The sequence below is a fragment of the Pollachius pollachius genome (assembly GCF_949987615.1).
Source record: "Pollachius pollachius genome assembly, chromosome: 8".
In the NCBI taxonomy this organism is placed as follows: Eukaryota; Metazoa; Chordata; class Actinopteri; order Gadiformes; family Gadidae; genus Pollachius; species Pollachius pollachius.
Window position 1 is genome coordinate 22,563,379 of NC_136941.1, and position 24,209 is coordinate 22,587,587.

The 24,209-nt window shown below is 42.9% G+C and overlaps 1 protein-coding gene across 1 annotated transcript in view; it reads left to right on the plus strand.

The window, feature by feature from the left end:
- Positions 1 to 1,013: 1,013 nt before the first annotated feature.
- klhdc8a (kelch domain containing 8A) overlaps positions 1,014 to 24,209 on the plus strand; it is a gene marked incomplete at both ends in the record, with an annotated part of 32,124 nt that continues 8,928 nt past the window's right edge. The window contains 3 exons of the mRNA XM_079742004.1: positions 1,014 to 1,178; positions 20,706 to 20,916; positions 23,228 to 23,392. Of these exons, the coding sequence (XP_079598130.1) occupies positions 1,014 to 1,178; positions 20,706 to 20,916; positions 23,228 to 23,392 (541 nt within the window). The remainder of the gene's footprint in view (positions 1,179 to 20,705; positions 20,917 to 23,227; positions 23,393 to 24,209) is intronic.

The window sequence follows — 24,209 nt, forward strand, 5'->3', positions numbered from 1 at the left end:
GCATCTATCCTTATAGAATCCCATTATTAAAGCCAAACCAAGCGATAAGGCAATTATGTACGAGTGAAGAGTAAATAATCAAATAAAATGCCCTGCTGCTCTACATCTCGACACCCCACATTGCTACTGTTGCTATGGTAACACTAGTTCTTTTTCTGAAGCTCTGTGTCAACTCTGGTGCCGTGGAGCAGTGTTTAAGTGAAAAGGTGTGTTTATCACAATGGTGGATGAAACGTTTTATATGGATAGAGACGTGTTTTTGAGAAGTAGGACACGAATAGGCTGTAGACCATTGGATATCATTCCTGTTTCCCATAATGCAGGCAGCACAGTGTGGCTTTTGTCACCACTGTGTCGCGGTACCAAGGCCCTTATGCACCAAACAATACTAATGCTTGACTTTCATTTGCAGCAGCGGAAGTTTAACACCATGCATATTGCATTAGCAGTTTTGCCGTCCCAAAAATAAGGTCTCTGATCGCGTTGGGCTGCAAGGGGCTGCGCCAGTTTGTTTTATATTATTTATTTTCCACCGTCTCTTACCACATCATTGCAGATGGTGTCCTCCTTTACTCCCTGAGGGAAAGCAGTGCGTAGGCAGGGGAAGAGTGAGTTTGGGTATAAATAAACCTTTATTCTACTAACATTTGTGTCCTCTTCTTGATTACTTGGTCCCGGGCAGCTGGGCATGGAGGGAGCCTAGGAAACAAAGCCATGGCTTCTTCTCTCTCGATCTGGATGGGCCGCTGATATCAGAGATGTTCTGTTTTGTGTCTCCAGGCCCCCAGTGTGTGAGGCGGTGGACCAGCCATCGAGGGGGAAGGGGAGGGCTGACGATCTCTGCCTCTTCCCCTGGACTCCTGCAGCCCTCCTCCTCCATCACCCCCCCTCCACCAGATCTCCAGCTCCAACAACACAGCACCACCCCCTCTGCCACGTGTGTGTCTTAGAATCTCTTGTGGGGCCTCCCCTACACCTGCTGGGACAGCAGTAGAGCAGGGGGACCGGGGACCATGTCCTTTCCCTCGGCCAATGAGTTCCATTGGCAGAGCCTGTCCGGCCTGGCCAGCAGCCGGGTGTACCACACGGTGGCCGAGGTTGGGGGCCAGATGTACATGCTGGGGGGCTGCGACGCAGCCGGGAGACCCTGCGCCACCGTGGACCTCTACTCCCCAGAGGTAGGGGGCTTGAAGGGCTGATATCATGGTTTTTCAACTTTTCCGTTTGCTTTAGACTCTTATATGCCGTATGTATATATGTTTTATGTTATCTGCTAAGATAGACAAATCTAAGTCTGAGCCAGGCGGAGAATTCGCGCCCACCGAGAACGCCCCTCAATAAGTGTTGAAACAGCTTGTTTGCGCTCAGACTTTACTTCCAAAACCGTGTGGCGTCAGACTGTGCAGTGGGCGTTGCTGAAGTGCAGAAGTCCCGCCTCCCGGCTACCTGCAATGTTTACAACTTCTCGGGGGGCTGAATTTGCAGACACACACGCAAAGCGTTCGGCCATCGCAACAGAGTGGGAGTGCTGACCAATCACAGCAGAATGGGCTACTCGGGAGGTGGGATGTTTTTGAAAGATGCTGAAATTGGTTTTGCAGAACTGAACAGTGAGAATAATAAGGGGTATTTCTAGCATACAGGCATGTAACCCTATTCTAGTAGTACCCCCAAATGAAATTATTGACCCTAAAAAGGCATTTTAACATTAGTGTTTACTCTTTGTTTTTATCCGCTCCCTCTAAAGTTTTCTTTTTCTGTGGTTAATATCTTTTGGAAGCTTAGCCGCGAAAACATAGATGTATTTTTGCATGCCACACAAATAAAGTATTTGGATTTTGTATTCCAGCAGCAAATATGCTCCTTCGCAGGATGGCGCTTGTAAAGTGCCTGTGGGGCAGTGCCAGTATCTTACGCTAGCCTTACGCTAACAGTAGCCGACTGTCAGTAAGTCGCTCCTTGTGCTGCTTAGCCCAGAAAAATGTCAAAAACAGACAATTGAACAGTTTCTGAGTCACAGATTTGACATATTTCCTGGGGTCCCAGTCTGCTTCTGAAGATATGCTGATGATCCACACCTATGTTCTTATCTCTGGCAGCCGGTTAGTTTGTTTATCCAAGGAGAAATCAACTTTTAATCCACAAAATATCCCCGTCAGGCTTACCACTAACCAATTAACTATTCAAAAGTTTGAATTGATGTACCTGCTCGAGTAACGGATATGTACCGAGCATGTGGTAAAATATTTACTTCAGACTGTTGATAATGGAAGTCTTCGGGCTTTGTGGAAAGATTTGGAAGCTTCTAGGGGTGTTGCAAATGGAATTTAGGGCTGAGCCCCAATATTATAATGTCTGGATGTTCATTCGTTAGGAAGGTATTTTAATTTCAATTCAACATTCAGATATATATATTTCTGCTTTTATGTGAAGTGTAAATGCAAAAAATATAGCGTTTTTTTAACATCTATGCATATTTGGGGACCGCTGGCAGAAGGCTGGGTTATACTTCGTCTGAATAACCCAGTAATCGAATATATATATATATTTCCGAGCGCAAGGCAGCAGGCAAATATGGGATGACCAACGATGCGATGACTTATCATTCGTTAGTTATTGGAATATTCCTCACTTTGAACCCCCAGGGTGGAGGATACGCAAGCCATAACCCCCCCCCCCCCCCCCCCCAGCCATCACAGCATCAATCGATTTACAATGGTTTTGATAATAAACGTATTAAGCAGCTACTTCAATGTTAAAACAAGTCCAAAAGACAAAATAATTTTTCTAAGTTAACTAAGGAAGAGCACTCCAGTCACACGCTCTACCCCATCAAATAGGATTTTTGTGTGACATACTCTGGGATGGTTAAATATGAGGGTATAATTGCAGCGAAATTCTTTAGCATGCATTCACTTAAGTCACAAACAGTACATTTAAGTCATAAATATTTATTTTGCATGTGTATGCTAAAGCCACAAATTTGTAACATTAAATTTGAAGTCGTAAATATTTTTTCGACCATTGTAAACACAAAATAGGGGCAATGAGTTCACAAGTCCTTTGTTACAGGTACACAAATCCTATCCTGTGTATCACAATTTCAAAGAGTCATGCACTTTACACTTTTGCTGCAATTATTGCAGCGCAGTTGGTGCAAAACCCATTCGCACACCCGTGTTTCATAATCTGAGAACATGCAGAAAACTCGTGCATTTGTAAACCCAAATGTGAACTAATGCATCAGAAGTTGCACATCTGTGAAATATTTCCTCACAAATAAAATGATATAGATCGCTATGTTCATTGAGCATTTCAATGAGCATAAGTCCATTGATACAACTGCTCAAATCTGCTGCTACGAGTCTCAGTTGTTGATTTTCTTGCAGATATTTTTGCAACACGTCTAAGTGGTACAAGTGTAGCAAAAGTGATTTGTATCCAGTGATTTGTAAACCTGGCTACACAAGTTCAGATCATTACTAACTAGAAAATGCATTTCCTGCAGAAAATGCGGTGAGTGCTGTAGTACAAAGTGAGGTTGAAAATATGTTTTAATAAAACCACATAGATTAAGACATAAAGAAACGTTAAATGGCTTAAATCAAGTGAAGGGATTTGAACAGAGTTCAAAAGTCTAAATGGAGTAAATAATGTAAACATGCACACCATTTTAAAAAATTAAAGGGTTGAAAAAAAAATAAAGTGACAGCTGAATGAAAAGCGCAAAGCATTGCTAAAAATGCAGAAATGTAAAAGGAATTGAACTGAAGAATCTTAAAGGTCAAACAGGCCTTGACATTAACGGTTGTCCACTTGCCCGGGGCAACTAAAAGTAATATTTGGGCAAGTTGAGATTGATTTCTGATTGCCCGAACGGGCTAGTGGATTTTGGGTGGATGTTAATATAAAGGCTTTTTATTCAAGTGTTTTTAGAAACTGCAGAACAACCTTTTGTTCCGCAAAATCACACAAAATAGAAGTATTTGCAATTGATCAGTGCGCTGTCTTCTCTTCTCTGGGACAGCCATCTAACAGACACGCATCGCTTCAGAGCGAATATAGCCCCACCTTCTGTCACTCACTCGCAGTGCAGTCTCTGGCAGTGATTCGAAAGTGTTAGCTAAAGGTTAGGCAACACTGCTAGCATCTCAAGTGCAGCGCCTCCGCGAACGCTTTAGGTAGAAGGAAAATGGAGTAGTGATGGAGGAGTGCGGTTTGGAAGTACTTTGGATTGAGGCAAATCACCAAGGAAAGTCATATGCAAGAACACGGTTTTTGGTTTCATAACTATGCACATGCACAGCAATAGCGATCTTTTTCACGCAATTGGACCCTCAGAAACTATAGATTATATGAAAGCTCAGCCTCAACTTATTCCAACAGTCCAAACCATATCATTCTGTGACTAAAACTCGCAAATAACAACTTAAGAAGAAACGTCCCCTTTTCTTTTAACAACCAAAAATGAAGTTTTACCTTTGTGATTTTTGTCCACAAAGTTGATTCTGATCGCATAAAACCACCATGAACAGATAATCCAGTGTCTGGGCCAAATTTTGCAACTAAACATGGTGTTTACAATCAATGACTTAGAGAAGGTTTCTTAAGAAAAAGGTAAAATGCCTTCAATCAGAAATCATGTTCTTCAGCGCAATGTAGTGGCCATATGTGTATTTGCGAGTGTTTGGCTTGGTGCATTCGATTATATTTGCCCTGAACTTTAAATAGAGGTGTCAAGTATCAAAATTGTAAGATATCTACCTTTATTTGTGTCTCATAGTAAGACAGCGCTCCCAACTGATAACGACCAACTGATAATTATTTCAGGTGGAAATTTTATCTTCCACTTATGCTGTGTTCCATGGCTTTATTCACTTTAACCGAGTATTATCCCCATTGAATATTTCACTTGCACAACAATCTTTCTTTTGGCACAAAGATGACATTATCGCCCTTGCAGTTGTGGAGATATACTCTATTTACTTTGGGTACGTTCTTTCCTGAAAAAAACTTTTCCCCTGATATCGAAAATGGTATAGAATATCGTTATTTTTCCAGGTATAGTATCGAAGTTAGAAAATCCAGTATCGTGATTGACAACACTACTAGAAACGCGATTGTGATTATTCAGTTAGAGCTACAAGAAACGTGAAAGTTAAAAAAGACAAATCTTTGCTTCTACCTCTGACATTTAGTTATGTACATTTGCATAAAATCTTGCAGGTCTACATATAACTGGGCAATAGCTTTAATAGGTTGCAACGGTGGACTGAAATCACTTCATGGCACGATGTGACCATTCGATAAATAAGTAAACAAAGAGAAGTTTGTTATTTTTTAAACACAACATGTGTGGAAGCTAGCATTCATCTTCAGTCTGAGCTAGGATGAGTTTTCTGAGACCCCCAAAACCATGCCGGGTGCCTGGCAAAAAGAGGCCCGTTCACGATTCTGATTATAATTTGGGCAAGTGAACATCACATTCGGCAAGTTGAACATGACCTGTACTTGTCTGATGGGCAAGTGCTTTTGAAACCTAAGTGTCAACCCCTGTCAAATGTATTGCTGTGCACTGCTAAAAAACCTGGAAGCTGAAATTGAAAACTGACAGATGCTGAATTGCATTATCTGAACACGTGATTTCCTCACAGATCAGATGATTAATGGCAAATAATAATAAACAAACATTGATGAATAGATTCATATTCAACCCCAGGGGACATTTAAGGCACAATATGCATGGTTGACAAGGAATTGGGGGGAAAGGAACTTTGGCTTTGACTCCCTAAAGTCATGATTCTCCTCCGCGACATGGAGGCGAAAGGGATTGTTGCCGTTTGCGGACTCCCGGAGCTTCCGCCAGACTCCCGGCCTCCCGCCGGAGGAGCCAGAGCGGCATATACACCACTATACTCATACAGACAAACTATTATACTCCTTTTACATGTATGTATGAGAGTGTATAGTAGTGTATGTGAGAGAGTATAGTAGTGTATGTGAGAGAGAGTAGTAGTGAATGTGAGAGAGTATAGTTGAGTATGTGAGAGAGTATAGTAGTGTGTGAGAGAGCATATACAGTATTTGGGTATGTAAAAGATTTTAGTAGTGTATGTGAGAGAGTATAGTAGTGTGTGCGAGAGTATGTAGTTGGGTATGTGAGAGATTATAGTAGTGTTACGCCCCTCTACACCCCCACTGACCTTGCAGTGGCAGTGCAATGGTCTTTGGGTGGTGCACAGGCACAATCAAGTTAATTGTGCACACCTGCGAAGGTGTGCTTGAAAGCCATGCCTTCAGCCTCAAAAGGGGGCTTGCTTTTCTCGTGACATGTGCTACTGTCAAGACTTTTAGCTTGTACAATTATTTATTTACAGTAAAACACTTTATATTGGGATTTAAACTCTGTGGTCTGTCTCCATTCTTTGTTATGGCTTCCGAGCCAGTTGTAACAGTAGTGTATGTGAGAGAGTATAGTAGTGTATGTGAGAGAGTATAGTTGTTTATTAAAGAGAATATAGTAGTGTGTGAGAGAATAGTGTATGTAAGAGAGTATAGTAGTGTATGTGAGAGAGTATAGTAGTGTGTGTGTGAGTATAGTTGTTTATGCAAGAATATATAGTTGTGTATGTGAGATTATAGTTGTTTATGCAAGATAATATAGTAGTGTGTTTTAGAGAGAATAGTATTGTGTGAGAGTAAAGTTGTTTATGCAAGAGAATATAGTAGTGTGTGAGAGTATAGGGTGTCTGAGAGAGTTTGAATGAAACAGAAGTGAATTTGATTCCCCAGTTCCTGATTGGCTGACAGAAGGGGCGGCAGCTTCTGGCGCTCAAAATAATGCGTTGTCATTTCACTCTGGAATTTCGAGCGATTCTGTTATGCTGCGTTCGCACCAAAAAATTATTTGATCGCTTGTTAATATGGTTGCCTGATTTTGGGGGAGGCTTCCTCTTGTGACCGCCCTGTTTCTGTTCTGCCAATTCATTCTCAATCATGGCCAGTCTTTACCTTTTGAAGTACCAGAGACGCCAGAGAAACCAGCGGCCGTTTATTCACAATATGGTCTTTTCTATAACATATTCAAATCTAGAACACTCCGGGAGCTTCGGCGGGCGTCCTTGAGCTCTAAATCTTAAAAATATAAAATGCTGTAATATATAGATATCTGTATAATATAATCTATAATAGCACGGTCAAAAGCTGTGTGCGCCTCCGAATGATATTCTAGCGTCACAGGGTTTGGGAGAGGGGGGCGGGCCTTAGCGGGGGGAGCCCCGCTTCGATCCATGAATTTCAAGTTGATGCCAGGCACTTCTGATGAGGTGGGCCGGCTGTCAATCATAGTGGCACTGGCCCACGTTGGCCCTTATGTGGCTCCGCGCCTATCTAGTGGGCTTGTGGGCTGTTTTGAAAGTCAAGCTAGCACCAACTCAAGAATAACAAGGAACATTTAAAACAAGCATTAGAAACAACCTTGTTGGACAAAAAGATGTGAGGGTTATTTCTTCTCATTTACTTCATTTTCCAAGGTCAGATTTTGATTGTGGAGGTAAATGGTAATGAGGAAGACATGGTTATCTTTTTCCCTGATTCACTGCGGTGTGTTCAGAGAATTGTGAGGGAAACTGACAGTTTTGGACATAACAGTGTCATTTTGGACAGAATAATTTCTGAGCTTGATGGTTATACTTGGATAATCTCTTCATTGCTCTCGCTTAACCAGCAGCATGAGGGTGACAATCAGGGAAGCTTTGGTGACCTGGAGGTGCTCCATGCATGTTTTCAATATGTCATGAATTCCTATCGAAACTCGAGGTCAGTGGGAAGGAACATGTTGGCCTTAGGAGTACCAACTTTCAGAACTGGTCATCCTGGTCGCCCTCCATACAATATACTACATCAACAAATTGCCTACTGTTTTTCCTTTGGCATGAATTGGGACGAATAGCTGTATGCTTTGGAATCAGTAGGAGGACACTGTACCGTCACATACAGCAGCTACAAATTGATACCCTCAGCTATACAGCAATGTCTGATGAGGCCTTGTGTAACGTCATCAGAGAGATCCTTCAAACCACTCCAGGTTCAGGGGAAAGGTATGTCTGTTCGAGCCTTCAAACACGTACCTCACACCTTAGATTACAGAGGTGGCATTTAAGACGCTGCCTGCAACATCTTGACCAAATTGGTCGGGCCTTCCGTAGACGTTGTGTAATTCACAGAAGAATTTATTTTGTTCAAAAACCCAATCAATTATGGTACGTTTTTTAAAATATTACATTAAGTTCATATACAGTATATTGGTACTACAGTGAACGTAGCCCTTTTTAAGTAATTTGTTAAATTTTCCCATAGGCTTACAGACGGAAACCACAAACTGGTCAGGTGGAGAATGGTCTTCATGGATGTGTTGACGGCTTTAGTACGACCATCATATACTTGTAGTGCCTAAATAACAATAGAGCATCAAGTGTACTGGAACTTTTTCCTCAAGGTGTAGAGAATTTTGGCCTTCCCTTGAGAGTACGCTGTGATCATGGCCTGCAGAACTCCAGCATTGCCCGGTATATGCAGGAAAATAGAGGGTTAAATAGAGGTAGTGTCATCACTGGACGCAGTGTTCACAACCAGAGGATTGATCAGCTGTGGGCAGAGTCAAACAGAGTCATCTCCTTCTACTAAAGTGATCTCTTCTCCTTCATTGATAATGAGGGCATACTGAATTCTACAAATGAACTGCACTTATTTTGTCTACACTACATCTACTTGCCAAGAGTTCAAAGGTCAACTGCAGAATTCAGAAACCAGTGGAACAACCATGGATTATCTACACAGGGATACCAAACGCCTCTTCAATTGTGACTGAGAGGTGTTCTTAACAGTGGAGAGGAAATGCAGAACATTTTAGTTGGGAGTGACAACTCTGAAATGAATGAAGACACCCCAGTTTATTTTGAGACTTCAAAAACTGTTGCTGTTCCAGTAAATTACTTTATTGTCAATGAAACAGTTGTAAACAGAATTCTACAAACTGTAGACCCCCCATACAATTATTTTTGGGCCTGGTGAACTCTCTTAATGAGCAGGATCATGAGCGTCAAGGAGATTAGGACACTATTAGGAGGTTAAAGGTGACATATTATACCACCAGGTGTGAGTGTGATTAGCCACGACAAGCCGTTTTGAAAAACTGCCTCTTCACATGAAAATGACACATCTGCAAAAATGACACATTGATATCACAAGCGGGCATGTCCACCTAGATGTAGGTTGGATAGATCAGTCTACCAGCCTACCCAGTGGACTGTAGCAAACGTTGCTCATCTATCCAGCACACATCTAGGTGGACACGCCCACTTGTGATGTCAAAAGAGGCAGATTTTCCAAACGGCTTGTAACAGCTAATTACACTCACACCTGGTGATATAATATTTGATCTTTAATAAAAGGCACTTGACAATTTATGCATTGAAAATTTTTTACATAAAAATATATATATATATATGTATATTGTTTCCTTTTCAGTTTTCTTGGGAGTCATTCCTGACCAAAACTCAAATGCGAATTCCATGTTGTCCTTGAAATCCTCATATTTGTTCAGTAATGGCCACTTGAAAGATTTAATGCACGTGTTTGCAGTGGGTAAATGACGGCCTTGTCCGGGGGGCAGGTCATTGAGAAAATCCACTGAAGGTCATGGGGACAGGCCAGGGGGTGGAATTCCATTTGCTCCCGTTGCAAAGGCTAGGATCCTACCAAGGTTCAAGGGTCCCTCTCGCTCTGAAAAAGTAATTAAATTCAATTTTATTCGTATAGCCCTTAATCACCATTACAGTCTCAAAGGGCTTAACAGGCCAAATATTTATGACACCCCCCCTTACCCAAGCCCCTACAAGGGCAAGAAAAAACTCCCTTAAAATTAGCAAGGAAGAAATCTTTAGAAGAAACGCATAGTAGGGGATTCCTTCTTCCAGGGATGGTCATCAGTGCAATGCGTGCCATAATTTACATACAGGTAAATACATGCACATCATATTAAATTGGTGATGTGGTGCTGGCCGGTTAACCATGAGGAGAGTCCAGGCATCCAGTCCAGTCACCGCAACACGCTAGAACAGACAGAATAGTGAATTAGAACGGAAAAGTACATAATGGAAATGTATACTGTATTAACAAAAGCACAAAAAAACAGAAAGTGGTTTTCACATCGCATCTGTGTCGTTTTCACACTCCTATGTTCCAAATGCAAGATTGTAGAGGTGCGTTTTGAGCTTTCCTTTGAATAACTCCACAGAGTCAGCTTCCCTGATCACTGGTTATAGGATGGGGGCTCGATAGGCAAACGCTCTCTGTCCAGCCGATTTCTTTTTAACCTTCGGTAGTGAAAGAAGGCCAGCTCCCGAAGACCGGAGGGACCGAGAAGGACTATAAGGAATGATCAGGTCCTTCAGGTAGGGTGGAGATAGTCCATGCAAGGCTTTATAGGTTAGCAGTAACACCTTAAAATCCGATCTGGAAGTTATTGGTAGCCAGTGCAAAGAGGCGAGAATAGTGATGTGATCAAACTTTCTCGTTCTGGTCAGCAGTCTAGCTGCAGCATTCTGTACAAGCTGTAGACTTCTCGTGGTAGAGTTTGGTAGTCCCGAGAACAATGAATTACAATAATCCAGTCTTGATGATATAAATGCATGAATCAGTGTCTCTGCATCTGCTGCAGATAAAATTGGTCTGATTTTTGCAATGTTTCTCAGATGGATAAAAGCAATTCTAATTATACTTCAAACATGTTGGTCAAAGCACAGTTGAGGGTTGAACAGGACACCAACATTTCTGACAAATGCACTCTGTTGGATGGCGAGGCCATCCAACCACAGTGAGACATTCTCAAATTCTCTCTGGTCCCGCTTTTAGCCGATAAATTTCAGCTCTGTCTTCCCAGTGTTAAGCTGCAGGAAGTTCTGTGACATCTAACTCTTCACCGCTGCCAGACAGGACTCCACCTTCTGGATTTGGGCCGAGTCCCTTGGTTCTACAGGAATAAAGAGCTGGGTGTCATCCGCGGATAACGTCGCCCAAGGGAAGTATGTAGATTGCAAAAAGTAATGGACCAAGGACCGACCCTTGTGGTACACCAAAGCGTAGTTTGCAGTGCTTCAATTCTGAACCTTCATGGAGCACAAATTGTGTATCTGTGAGGTACGATTTAAGCCAGCCAAGAGCCGTACCCCCAAAACCAACATAGTGCTCAAGATGTGAAGAAGAATGCGGTGGTCGATCGTGTCGAACGCAGCACTGAGGTCCAGCAGCACAAGCATCGAGCTTGCATTTGTATCCAAAGCAAGAAGGATATCATTTGCAACTCTTGTCACAGCAGTTTCAGTTGAGTGGAAGTTCCTGAACCCCGACTGGAAAGGTTCGAAGAGATTGTTCCTCGTCAGATAGTCGACGATTTGCTTTGCTACAATCCTTTCCTGTACCTTGGGCAGGAAGGGCAGATTCGAAATAGGCCAATAGTTGCTGACTAATTCAGGATCTAAGCCAGGCTTTTTTAATAGCGGTTTTATCACTGCAGCCTTGAAATTCGAGGGAACAATTCCTGTGGAAAGCGAGAGATTTGTAAGCGAGAGGATTGCAGGCCCCAACTTGGGAAGAAGTTCCTTAAGAACCTTGGAAGGGAGAGGATCCAACATACAAATTGTTGGTTTCGATGCCTTTGTCACCTTTTCAAGTTCAATCAGAGGAATTGTCTTGAACTCCAGGAGAGTTGCATCACAGTTCCCCATCCTTCTGGGCAAGATCCCATCCTGCCCCGCAGGATGTGCAGGACAAGTTGCATGGCACGCATCAATTTCCTCTCTAATCGATTGAATCTTATTTTCAAAGAAATCCATGAATTGACCTGCCAAGAGGGAGGAGCCTACGTCTGTTTCTGAGTCAGACTCTTCACCGTATCGAAAAGAAACTTGGGATTGTTTCTATTCAAGTTGATGATACTGGAAAAGTAGGCGTTCCTGGCAGTAGTCAGCGCACCCTTATAGGTGATCAGACTGTTGTGCCAGGCAAGATGAAAGACCTCAAATTTAGTCAAGTGCCATATGCGTTCAAGGATTCTGCAACTTTGCTTCAGGTTGCGCGTTTCTGCATTAAACCAGGGAGCTGGTTTTTTCAATGATCGTTTTTTAATTACAAGGAGCAACTGAATCAATGGCAGCAGACAATGCAACTTAGCTGCCATAGCTGTAATGGTTGCAGGGGTGATGCGACGAAAGCTGAAAGTAGCCTGCTAATCGTTGCAGGAGGAGGATACCACCACCTGGAAAGTTAGCAAAAAATGGTCTGATAAAGGTGAGGTGTAGGGAGAGACCACGAGGTCTGAAATGTCTACACCGCAGGACAAAACGAGGTCCAGCATGTTTCCACCGATGTGGGTTGGGTGCTGGACGAGCTGTTTGAAGCCAAGCGTATCTGTAATGGACAGAAAAGCCCTTGCGAGGGCTTCAGATGGGTTATTCACATGAATGTTGAAATCCCCAATAAGCAAAATATTGTCTGAATATGTAGCCAGATCAGCTGCAAAATCAGAAAAACTCATCAACAAAAAGTGAATACGGTCCTCGGGGACCGTGTACTACAGCTAAACGAAAGAGTCTGGAACTCGTTTTGTTTGTCGGGGAACTGGGAACTCGAGCACCTCAAAGGATCTGAATATATATCTATTCTTTGGCTTTAAATTAAGCTTAGAATTAGATATCAGGGCTACTCCATCACCTTTCTTTACTTCTCTAGATACTTGTGCGCTAATGTAATTGGGGGGAGTAGCTTCGTTTAGGGCTAGAAACTCATCTGGTTTTAACCAGGTTTCACAAAGGCTCAGTATGTCGATCTTATTATCAAAAATTAGATCCTGGATCAAGAGCGCTTTAGATTAAAGCGACCGATATTCATGAAACCTATTCTGAGTGCTTCCATTTTATTATTTTCAGAGGGAGTCCCATTTCAGAGGGAATACTCTAAAGCGGTCAGGGAGCGCAATTTCGACATACTGGTCGCGGCCTTCGCCTGCAAGTTTTACACCTCGAGAGAGTGCGAGGCCGCACCACCATACATATAGGTGCAGCGGTATTTTCAAAGGGAGTCTGGTTAACATTCAGCTCTGAAGCGGTCAGTGGGATAGCGAGATTTCAACATACTGGTCGCGTCCATCGCCTGCGGGTTTTACACCTCGAGACAGTGCAAGGCCGCACCACTGTACACATAGGTACAGTGTTATTTTCAGAGGGAGTCGGTCCCGAAAGGGTTGTTAACATGAGACCCGACATGTGGTTCAACATGCGATTTGACATGCAATTTTGCACCAGCGTACATATAGGTACAGCGTTATTTCAATGGGAGTCCGGTTAACACTCAGCTCTGAAAGGGTTGGTGCAATAGATACATCATCCTGATGAACTGGTTCAACTAACCCACCTGCTGTTCTAGACTCTGCAACATAAACTATCATGTTGCTAGCAGGTTTGCTAAACTCCTTCAACCCAGCGTGCTGAGTGGATGAGTTACGCCTGGCTAAGACATCTACCTCGGTTTATTGACATAATTGAGGCGCCTAACCCAGTAGCGTGAAGGCCGTCTCTCATGAGCACACCAGGGCGACCCCGCAAGGAGGGCCAGTTATCTATGAAACCAAAGCCCTGCTCTGAACTATATTGTGCCAGCCAGCAACACTCATCATAACCCTTATCGGGTAGAGGGCCAGAGAGAATTAATCAATGCCGACACATCTTTCTGGTGAAGTTACAAAGCCTAGCAATGTTGCTTTTTGTGACCTCGGTTTGTCTCATCCTAGCATCGTTGTTGCCGACATGAACTACAATGTTGTCGAAACCAGTGTCGTGTTTGATGCATCTAATCTAACTCCGTATGTGGTCTGACCGCATGCCAGCACCCTAAGATTAGCTTTATTGTCGGGAGCCCTGGCCCAGGGTAGGCCAAAAAACACCAAATTAATCTAGTATGTTCTTTTAAAAGGGATGAAAAGACAAACAGAAGAGCATATGAAAATAATGTTGAAAGAGGGTTCAAAGTTACCAAACTACTGTACTAAGGTATCTGATGAAACTAATACAACTCAAACCACATAACTGAAGGAAGGCAATTTACCTAGAGAAAAAAGTTGTGTAGTATACATATTCCATAGCTAGCAATAATACTTACCCTTAATATCCAGCAAGTAGTCCCTCGAAAATGGAACAGCACATTCCTCTGCCCTTCTTTTGTTGCTGCCCACTGCTGACAGTCGAATAACAAAGAGCTTTTCTAGTACATCAGCTGTCAGTTGGGATGGCTCGTGAAACATCAGCAGTCTGAAAGGAGCTAGGTGCATTCTTATTGCGTCAAGAACACCAAGGGTCTTCATCCCCCCCCTGAATCTAAAAATTGATCATGAGAATATACAAATAACTGTTTTCAAATTGGATAAATTATCACCCAGTACATAAAAGGAATGACTTACAAAACAGTTCAGAGTTTTTGGTTATGCAAAAAGGTGTTGCATTTAACAACTATCTAAAACCTGATGTTCTTTAAGTTATCTACAGGACACATGTAAGCCTTGTTTCGGGATGTTTGTAAGGTTGTACATTGGCTTTTACTAATACATATATGTTGACATCTTTTGTTATTCTTATGGACCACCTGAAACATGAGGATGTCCTCCAACAAAAGGTATTGGTCCTCTATGCCTTTCAAAGGCCTGAGACACCCAGCATTGGCCAGATAATTGGTAAGTGGTTCTGTGGCCTGTTGTAATCCATCCAAAGATGTACATTCTGACACCTAAGGACACAAAACAAAAATGTGGGAGAAACAAATCATTGCATATATACATTAAAGTTGAAGAAACAACTCTTATCTCTGTAACAGTAAACAAACTCAACATTATCTTCATGGATATACAGCACATTAGAGGTGTTGAAATTAATCAAAGAATCAATGCATCGCGATGCGGACATGGACGATGCATCGATGCAGTGGCTGACCATAATCGATTATAACGCGATGATGTCGCTACTTAATTTTCTGGCCGCGGCATAAACATTCAAATGAAAAATAACATTCTTAGTAGCGTAACCTGTTTAATCTTGAACCAGTGGTCGCCAACCCGTCGGTCGTGATCAACTGGTAGATCTTTGAGACTCTCCCGAAAAATAATAGAAAACTACATACACAAATAAAATATGCCTGATTAATGTTAAGTTTTTTCTGTCTCTTGATCAGTGAAGGGAATAAAGGAATTATAAATAATGGTGTTACTATAGTCGTTATATTTTTTAGTAACGCGTAATCTAATTGAATACTCTTCCTATCATTATAACGCCCATACTGCCAAAAGATGTGGCGCGTTACTATAATTGAAGCAGTTATTTCGTAAGACCAACTAGATCTCTCTCTCACTCTCTCTCTCTCTCTCTCTCTCTCTCTCTCTCTCTCTCTCTCTCTCTCTCTCTCTCTCTCTCTCTCTCTACTGTTGTGACTTGGTTAGTGGGAACGAGACAATCTCATAAATGATGATGACTGGCTGAGGTAGAGTAAAATGTCATGGTAAGCCCATCAGAGTTGGAGTTGGGCAGTTGTTGTTTACACAACCTCAGAAGCACGCATAGTGGGACACACAACATCACAAGTGAGTCAACGAGAAACAGGAATGGCGATCCCAAATTATCCCAAAATAGCCTTCTTTAAATGAAAGTATAGATATTACTTTTCCCTCCAAGAAATTAAAGACATGTGTGTAATCGTGAAATGCACATTATGCCCTGGGCCAAGTGCCTCTCCACTTCGGTGTCAAGTAATTCAAACATCTTTCAACGTTGCTTGCATTCCATGCTTCTGTGCATGAATATGCAGATGTATTTTAAATTCTGTTAAAGAGGGGTGGAGGTGGGGTCCAAATTATTTGACACATTTGATAATTTAAAAATGAACTTGAAAGTAGCGCAATTGTTACTTTTCACAGCAATATCTAATCATATACAGCGGGGCAAAAAAGTATTTAGTCAGCCTCCAATTGTGCAAGTTCTCCCACTCAAAAAGATGAGAGAGGCCTGTAATTTTCACCATAGGTATACCTCAGCTATGAGAGACAAATTGAAAAAAAAAAATCTAGAAAATCACATTGTCTGATTTTTAAAGAATTTATTTGCAAATTATGGTGGAAAATAAGTATTTGGTCAATAACAAAAGGTCATCTCAATACTTTGTTACATGCCCTTTGTTGGCAATGACAGAGGTCAAACGTTTTCTGTAAGTCTTTACAAGGTTTTCACACACTGCTGCTGGTATTTTGGCCCATTCCTCCATGCAGATCTCCTCTAGAGCAGTGATGTTTTTGGGCCACACGGACTTTCAACTCCATCCAAAGATTTTCTATGGGGTTGAGATCTGGAGACTGGCTAGGCCACTCCAGGACCTTGAAATGCTTCTTACGAAGCCACTCCTTCGTTGCCCGGGCGGTGTGTTTGGGGTCATTGTCATGCTGAAAGACCCAGCCACGTTTCATCTTCAGTGCCCTTGCTGATGGAAGGAGGTTTTCACTCAAAATCTCACGATACATGGCCCCGTTCATTCTTTCCGTCATACAGATCAGACGTCCTGGTCCCTTGGCAGAAAAACAACCCCAAAGCATGATGTTTCCACCCCCATGCTTCACTGTAGGTATGGTGTTCTTTGGATGCAACTCAGCATTCTTTCTCCTCCAAACACGACGAGTTGAGTTTTTACCAAAAAGTTCTATTTTGGTTTCATCTGACCATATGACATTCTCCCAATCCTGTTCTGGATCATCCAAATGCTCTCTAGCAAACTTCAAACGGGCCCGGACATTCACTGGCTTTAGCAGGGGGACACGTCTGGCACTGCAGGATTTGAGTCCCTGGCGGCGTAGTGTGTTAGTGATGGTAGCCTTTGTTACTTTGGTCCCAGCTCTCTGGAGGTCATTCACTAGGTCCCCCCGTGTGGTTCTGAGATTTTTGTTCAACGTTCTTGTGATCATTTTGACCCCACAGGGTGAGATCTTGCGTGGAGCCCCAGATCGAGGGAGATTATCAGTGGTCTTGTATGTATTCCATTTCCTAATAATTGCTCCCACAGTTGATTTCTTCACACCAAGCTGCTTACCTATTGCAGATTCAGACTTCCCAGCCTGGTGCAGGTCTACAATTGTGTTTCTGGTGTCCTTTGACAGCTCTTTGGTCTTGGTCATAGTGGAGTTTGGAGTGTGACTGTTTGAGGTTGTGGACAGGTGTCTTTTATACTGATAAGGAGTTCAAACAGGTGCCATTAATACAGGTAACAAGTGGAGGACAGAGGAGCCTCTTAAAGAAGTAGTTACAGGTCTGTGACAGCCAGAAATCTTGCTGGTTTGTAGGTGACCAAATACTTATTTTCCACCATAATTTGCAAATAAATTCTTAAAAAATCAGACAATGTGATTTTCTGGATTTTTTTTTCATTTTGTCTCTCATAGCTGAGGTTTACCTATGATGAAAATTACAGGCCTCTCTCATCTTTTTAAGTGGGAGAACTTGCACAATTGGTGGCTGACTAAATACTTTTTTGCCCCACTGTATATTCATAACTGAGCATAACAGTTAACAATGGATCTTCATATGATCTGCTCACTGCAAATAAAAGTTTTCAAGCATTTTAAAAGCTGATAAAAGTGTGTGTGTGTGTGTGTGTGTGTGGTTGTGTGTGTGTGTGTGTGTGTGTGTGTGTGTATATGGACCTCTGAAAAGTAAAGGTATAGGAAGGAATGAGAGTGTCATGAAATTTTAAAGATGTGTTGGCTAAATGTAGGCCAACCAACATTTCTGTTGACATTGTTTGATGATTTGAAAATGGATGTTCTATGTGAAGTTTGTCATGCTTAGGAAATGCTCTAATTTGCTCTAAAGTACTGTCTGCTGTGTTCAGACTTTGTTAAATAAAAAAGATTGTTTAAATCTTACAACTTTTATTTTTGGATGAAAACAACCATATTAAATAATGCAGAAAACTATTATATTGAGCTACAGTATTTAAATGCATTCTGCAAAGTCAAATATCCTGTCCAGGGATATTGTGTCCAATCAGAAACAAATGAAAAATTCCATAGAATTAAATTGTTATAATACTGGCAATTGAGTATTCTGTATGTTTACAATGTGTTTACCTTTTTGACCTGGGCATAAAGGTCAAAATCTACAATCCCCTCCATCTCAGGCTTGGGCAATCTTCTGGTCAGGGAGGCGTAAATAGAATAGGAACAGAACCCAGGAACTGCAATGGCCTGGCCAGCAAAAAAATACTTGTCCTCTCTTAAGGCTTGAGGAAACATGACATGAAGACAAATTAAGATTAAGTACAGGGCACAACTCTTGAAAGAAAAAGTGTTCATAGCCATATAGAAAGGTACACTGTACACAATTAAAGTATGTGTCTAGTCTCATACATGTGACTAGACGCAGGAACTCCCTCCTAGGGCCACCAAGGTCAACAACCTCCTCATCCACGCCAAAGTCATCAGAGAACATGACACACATTTGGAAGGTCAGATGTAGGACAGTCTCTTAAAACCTCTAACAGCACCATCAAGTACAGCAGAAAGGTTTATGTTGAATCTGCATTTCTGATTGCTATTCATTTTGGAGGCAAGATCGAGGAGCACCTCCTTCGCAGATGTGTCATTTTCAGACGTCCTGCAAAAAATTTGAATTCAGAGAATAAACGTTAATGGATTTTACTATATGATCAATGTATTTGACATTTACATACTTTCAGCTCTTTGCATAAAACAAAGCAAAGCAACTTAAAAAGCTCAAACTTTACTCATTGAAACAATGTCATATTAACCAATCACTTACGGATGACTCTCAAGACTTTCCAATACAGCCTTGTTAACTTCCTCATCAGAGGACAGGTCTGGCATGGCTCCCATGATTGACAGGTAGGTGTCGTAATTGTCAGTGACGAGTGCAGACCGGCTCACTGAATTGTCAGTTTCTAAGTCAATGGGCACTTGTGGTGGGGGGCATGTGTAAGTCCAGATATTCTCCTGATGGGCTGTATGTGTGAACAATATATCCTGACATTTGTACCCTGAAAATCTCCAGAATAATACTACCCCTGAGGTAGTATTTACTCTGTAGAAAATGTAAATGACCTTATATGTGAATGAGGTGTAGAAAGTCAGTAGTTCTCACAACACTTCAGTGGGCGTGTTGATGACGCTTCTGCATGTCATTGAGTGGCCCCCTAAATGATAATCAGCCCGTTGTCTTTTGTTCGCTGAATGGTTAAAAAAATATTTAAATGTTGGCACTGCACAGCTTCACAGCTGCACGTGTATAGGAATGTGTGAAAACGGCTTAGAAGTAGAAAATTATTACATAACCTCATGAGTGAACATGAGGATCATAAGGAGGAAATGATTATGCTTGATTCATTATAAAAAACACATTTTTATACGTTGTAACATTATAGGCAAAATGTTATTATATGCGGTCAGAAATTTGTTACATTATCGACTGGGGTTTCCACATTATTGCTATGGATTTAATTACAACGAGGTTGAGCGGAAACTCTAGTAATAATAATAACATTGTTCTTTGTAGGCCTTCCATGATCAAGTTGTGATGCACAGGATAGGATTTGTGCACCTGTACCAAAGGACTTGTGAACTTCTAACCCCTATTTTGTGTTTACAATGATAGAAAAAGTATTTATGATTTCAAATCTACTGTTACACATTTGTGACTTGTGTACACATGCTAAAGACTTTTGCTACAATAATACCTTCATAGTTAATTTGGTCCTCAGCCTTGCTGGGAGTCTACTCACAAATTAAGCTATTCCTTGACAGAGCTACGAACTGTGGAAAGTTGTCCATCTTTTGTTTATTCCAAAGAATCTAGGATGTCCTCTATATTTTCATAGAGCACCTGCCACACATCATGAACTGGGGCCAGATCCTGATAGCATTTCATCAGAACCCACGTCTGGTTGGACTGGCAGCCAGCCGCCCCGCCTACTGTCACACTGACCGCTCCAAGCCAGTAAACAGCTTAACTCTAGGAAAGATTTAGCCTTTGGCAAGATATTTTGTCGCCAGTCATAATCACTGTGTGTGGTGGTGCCCTTCAATAGTGAGGTAAAATGTCCTAGTCAAAGACCCAAATCATTGCTAAACAGCAATCAAACATTGAAATGAAGCCAAAGAGAAAGCAACAGACATGTTTTTCATTTCCAATTTACTCCAACTGGTGCCATGTGACTTTAATTGCTGGTTGTAATTACTCTGGTTTCACCAGAGATGGTGCTGTCCCTGAGGTTTGATCTCAGTGATTAGTTTACTCTTCATAAAGTGTTCCCGCTGACAGTTTATCTCAATATCACCGTACGTTACATTCGAGATTAGTGCCTCTTGACATTTAGCTTTAAGAAGAACGTATTTAGTGTTTATGCGACACCCCTTATCTTATTCAAACCGAATGGAAGGGGCAGTTACAGGGAGCCTGCCCCTGCCTCAGACTTTTTTTTAAAGGCATACTCTTTAAACCTTCTCTATGTCATTGTTTTGTATAAACTGGTCCAGAAGTTGCTTATGGTAAATGTGCATAGTGCAGGTTTAAATTCTCTCTCTCTGGTTTTATTCTCTCTCTGCGCAGGGCGACCGATGGATCAGCCTGGCTGCCATGCCGACCCCTCGGGCCGGGGCCGCCGTGGCCGTCCTAGGGAAGCAGATCCTGGTGGTGGGGGGGGTGGGCGAGGACCAGAGCCCCGTGAAGGCGGTGGAGGTGTACAACACGGAGGAAGGCAGGTGGAGGAAGAGGAGCTCCCTGCGCGAGGCTCTGATGGGCGTGGCCATCACTGTGAAAGGTGTGTGTAGCAGCCGTCACTGTGAAAGGTGTGTGTAGCAGCCGTCACTGTGAAAGGTGTGTGTAGCAGCCGTCACTGTGAAAGGTGTGTGTAGCAGCCGCTTGGGCTTAAGGTACAAATGTGGTTGTGGAGGAACATGGTGAGGTTGAATAGGATGTGGACAATAGTCCAGCTCACAGGGTTTGGTACTCAAACACTTACAGCCGACATGAGGGAGGCATGTGGCACAGGAGGTAGAGGCGGTTGGCTGGGAACCGGGAGGATGCTGGTTCGGTCCTCGGCTCCGAGGTATGTCGAGGTGGCGAGGTGTGAGCAAGACATCGCCTTGCATGGTTGACTCTTCCGCTAGTGTGTGAAAGTGTGCATGAATGGTTGAATGTGTGCTTGCGCTTTGAGTGGCCACTGGTTAGAAAAGCACTGTATTTGCTAGCGCCTGAACGACGTCGGCCAGCGTTGAACCCCCAACTCTCACTCCGTGGTTCAACTCTTCAGTGTTGATTGCTTGATTGCAGACAGCCTGTATCGCCCTTTAGCCCCTTGGCAGGTGGGAGTTTCCACACACACACAAACTCACGCAATCACACGTCACCGCACACAGACACAAAGACACACACACACCGAATCTGCGCACACACTCACCCACACGCTGCTCTGTGTGTGGCTGACTGTGTGGAAGATGAGGCTTGCTGTCTCCCTCAGGCAGTTATAGAACTTAAAGTGTGTGTGTGTGTGTGTGTGTGTGTGTGTGTGTGTGTGTGTGTGTGTGTGTGTGTGTGTGTGTGTGTGTGTGTGTGTGTGTGTGTGTGTGTGTGAGCATGTTTGCAGCATGCGGAGTGCCTAGCAACTGCAGAGATGAGCATATTGTTTGACAGCGTCAGAGTTGGAAAACGAGTACTCTCCAATCACTACCTTGGTTCCATCGTTTCCGAACAATTGACGTGTTTCACATTTTGCACATCCACAACTGTCATGTCAACGTCATGCCGCAGTACCAAAGATGTCTGCTTGACTGTTGGATTTAAACATTAAGCAGAACCTCTAAAACATAGGACAAGTGAAAACGCAGTGTTCTGCTTTCGTACTGACTGTCCTGTTCAAAGGTTCTTTGCTCCTTTCCTTCGTTATTGGGCTGGCCAGGGCACTCTTCAGATGCTTCTTGCTTGTAAAAATAGGTCTACACAAGGTCTACAGCCTTGTCCAAATAAAAGATCCTGGGGAAACATACTTCTTGCTCAAAATAATATCTGTTGAAATGAAGAGAAGATTACCAGGATATTTGTTATTACTACATAATAATGAATGTTGGAGCAGGTTCAGAATACATCCAATGTCAAAAAATGGTATGCTCCTGCATAGCCACGCCTCCATGGCCTCCACACCGGCTGCTGAGCCACGACTCCTTTACATGTAGGACATTTACACTTAGGGCATTTAGCAGACGCATTCATCCAAAGCGACTTGCAATACATACTTACAATGCAAAGTACATTTGTGAGAAGGAGAAACAATATATCACTGTCGTTACAGTAAGGTTGTTCATAGAACCAAGTTTCAAGCACTAACAATCGCTATGTTAACCCATTCCCCATATTTAACAAAGATAGCTAGGATAAGATGCTACACAATGCTAAGTACTATTTTTAAGTGCAAGGACGTACAACATACAACAAGTGTGCACATTAAGTGCAAGGGCGTACAACAAACACGTACAGGACACATACAAACACATCATCCTACAATAATATATGCACAAGAAACTGCCTCCTACACCGACCATACCACTTTGATATTCCATTACTCCAAAGGAAAGGAAACAGAAAGGACCTCAGCAGGGTCCTATTGAGAACATGGTTCTGCTTCAGCGCGAGAAGAGCTAGTAGATCACTCAGTGATTTCATCTGATCAGCTGAAGCACACATGTGGAAATTAATTGCTGCCCGGTCAAGGACACAAGGATATTCATTGCAAAACACAAACTTGAGTATCTGGATGTTAACAGGCTTTCCTCTCACTCCAACTCTCTGTCTGTCTATGTGTCTGTCTGTCTCTGCGTCCTTCTGTCTGCCTGTCTGTGTGTCTGTCTGTGTGTGTCGGACTGCCTGTCTGCCTGCCTGTGTGTGTCTGCCTGTGTGTCCTTCTGTCTGCCTGTCTGTCTGTCTGTCTGTCTGTCTGCCTGTGTGTCTGTCTGCTTGCCTGTCCGTCTGTCCGTCTCTCTGTCTGCCGGTCTGTGTGTGTGTCTGTGTGTGTGTCTGTGTGTGTGTGTGTGTGTGTGTGTGTGTGTGTGTGTGTGTGTGTGTGTGTGTGTCTACAGACGGGCGGGCCCTGGCCATAGGGGGGATGGGAGGGGATCTCCTCCCCAGGGCCATCCTGCAGCAGTACGACCTTAGGAAGGACGTGTGGGCCCAGCTGCCCCCCATGGCCTCTCCACGCTACGACGCCAACATACACCTGCTGGCCAACAAGCTCTATGTGGCCGGTGAGGACCGTGTGTGTGTGTGTGTGTGTGTGTGTGTGTGTGTGTGTGTGTGTTAGAGCCCGACACATTAACTGTAATTATGAGCCCGAGCCCGATTTCAACCCAACATTGTTTTTAATGCATGGGATGCGCGTGAGCTGCAACATGTGTGGAGTTTTTTTTTTTCTTACTTTGTGTAACATTGTACACATTTGTTACTTAGGCCTACTCTGCTCAATATGTATAGGCCTATAATATTTCTGTTTATGGCAAAGATTTCTCCTCAGATCAGGCCAATAAAGCAATGATTAAAAAAACAAAAAAAAACACAAACGCTCGATCAAAGGCCTGGCCCGACCCGGCCCGAGGATAGTGGTGGGAAACATCGGCCCGGCCCGGGCCGCGGGCGGGGTCGGCTCGGGCTCGGGCAGAGGATCTAAACTCTAGTGTGTGTGTGGGTGGGTGCGCGTGAGTGTGTTCCAACATCTGTTAAACAAGAAAGCTTTAGTGTTATAATCATCCACCATCTCTCACACAACTCATTTTTAGTTTAGTTCCACACAAGCGCACACACACACACACACACACACACACACACACACACACACACACACACACACACGAACGCACACACACACACACACACACACACGAACGCACACACACACACGCACGCACGCACGCACGCACGCACGCACGCACACACACACACACACACACACACACACACACACACACACACACACACACACACACACACAATCCATTATTATTCCCTCTATATTTAAGACCCCAGGTGATGGTTGTCTGTGTTTTGCATATTATCTTTTAAAACTGT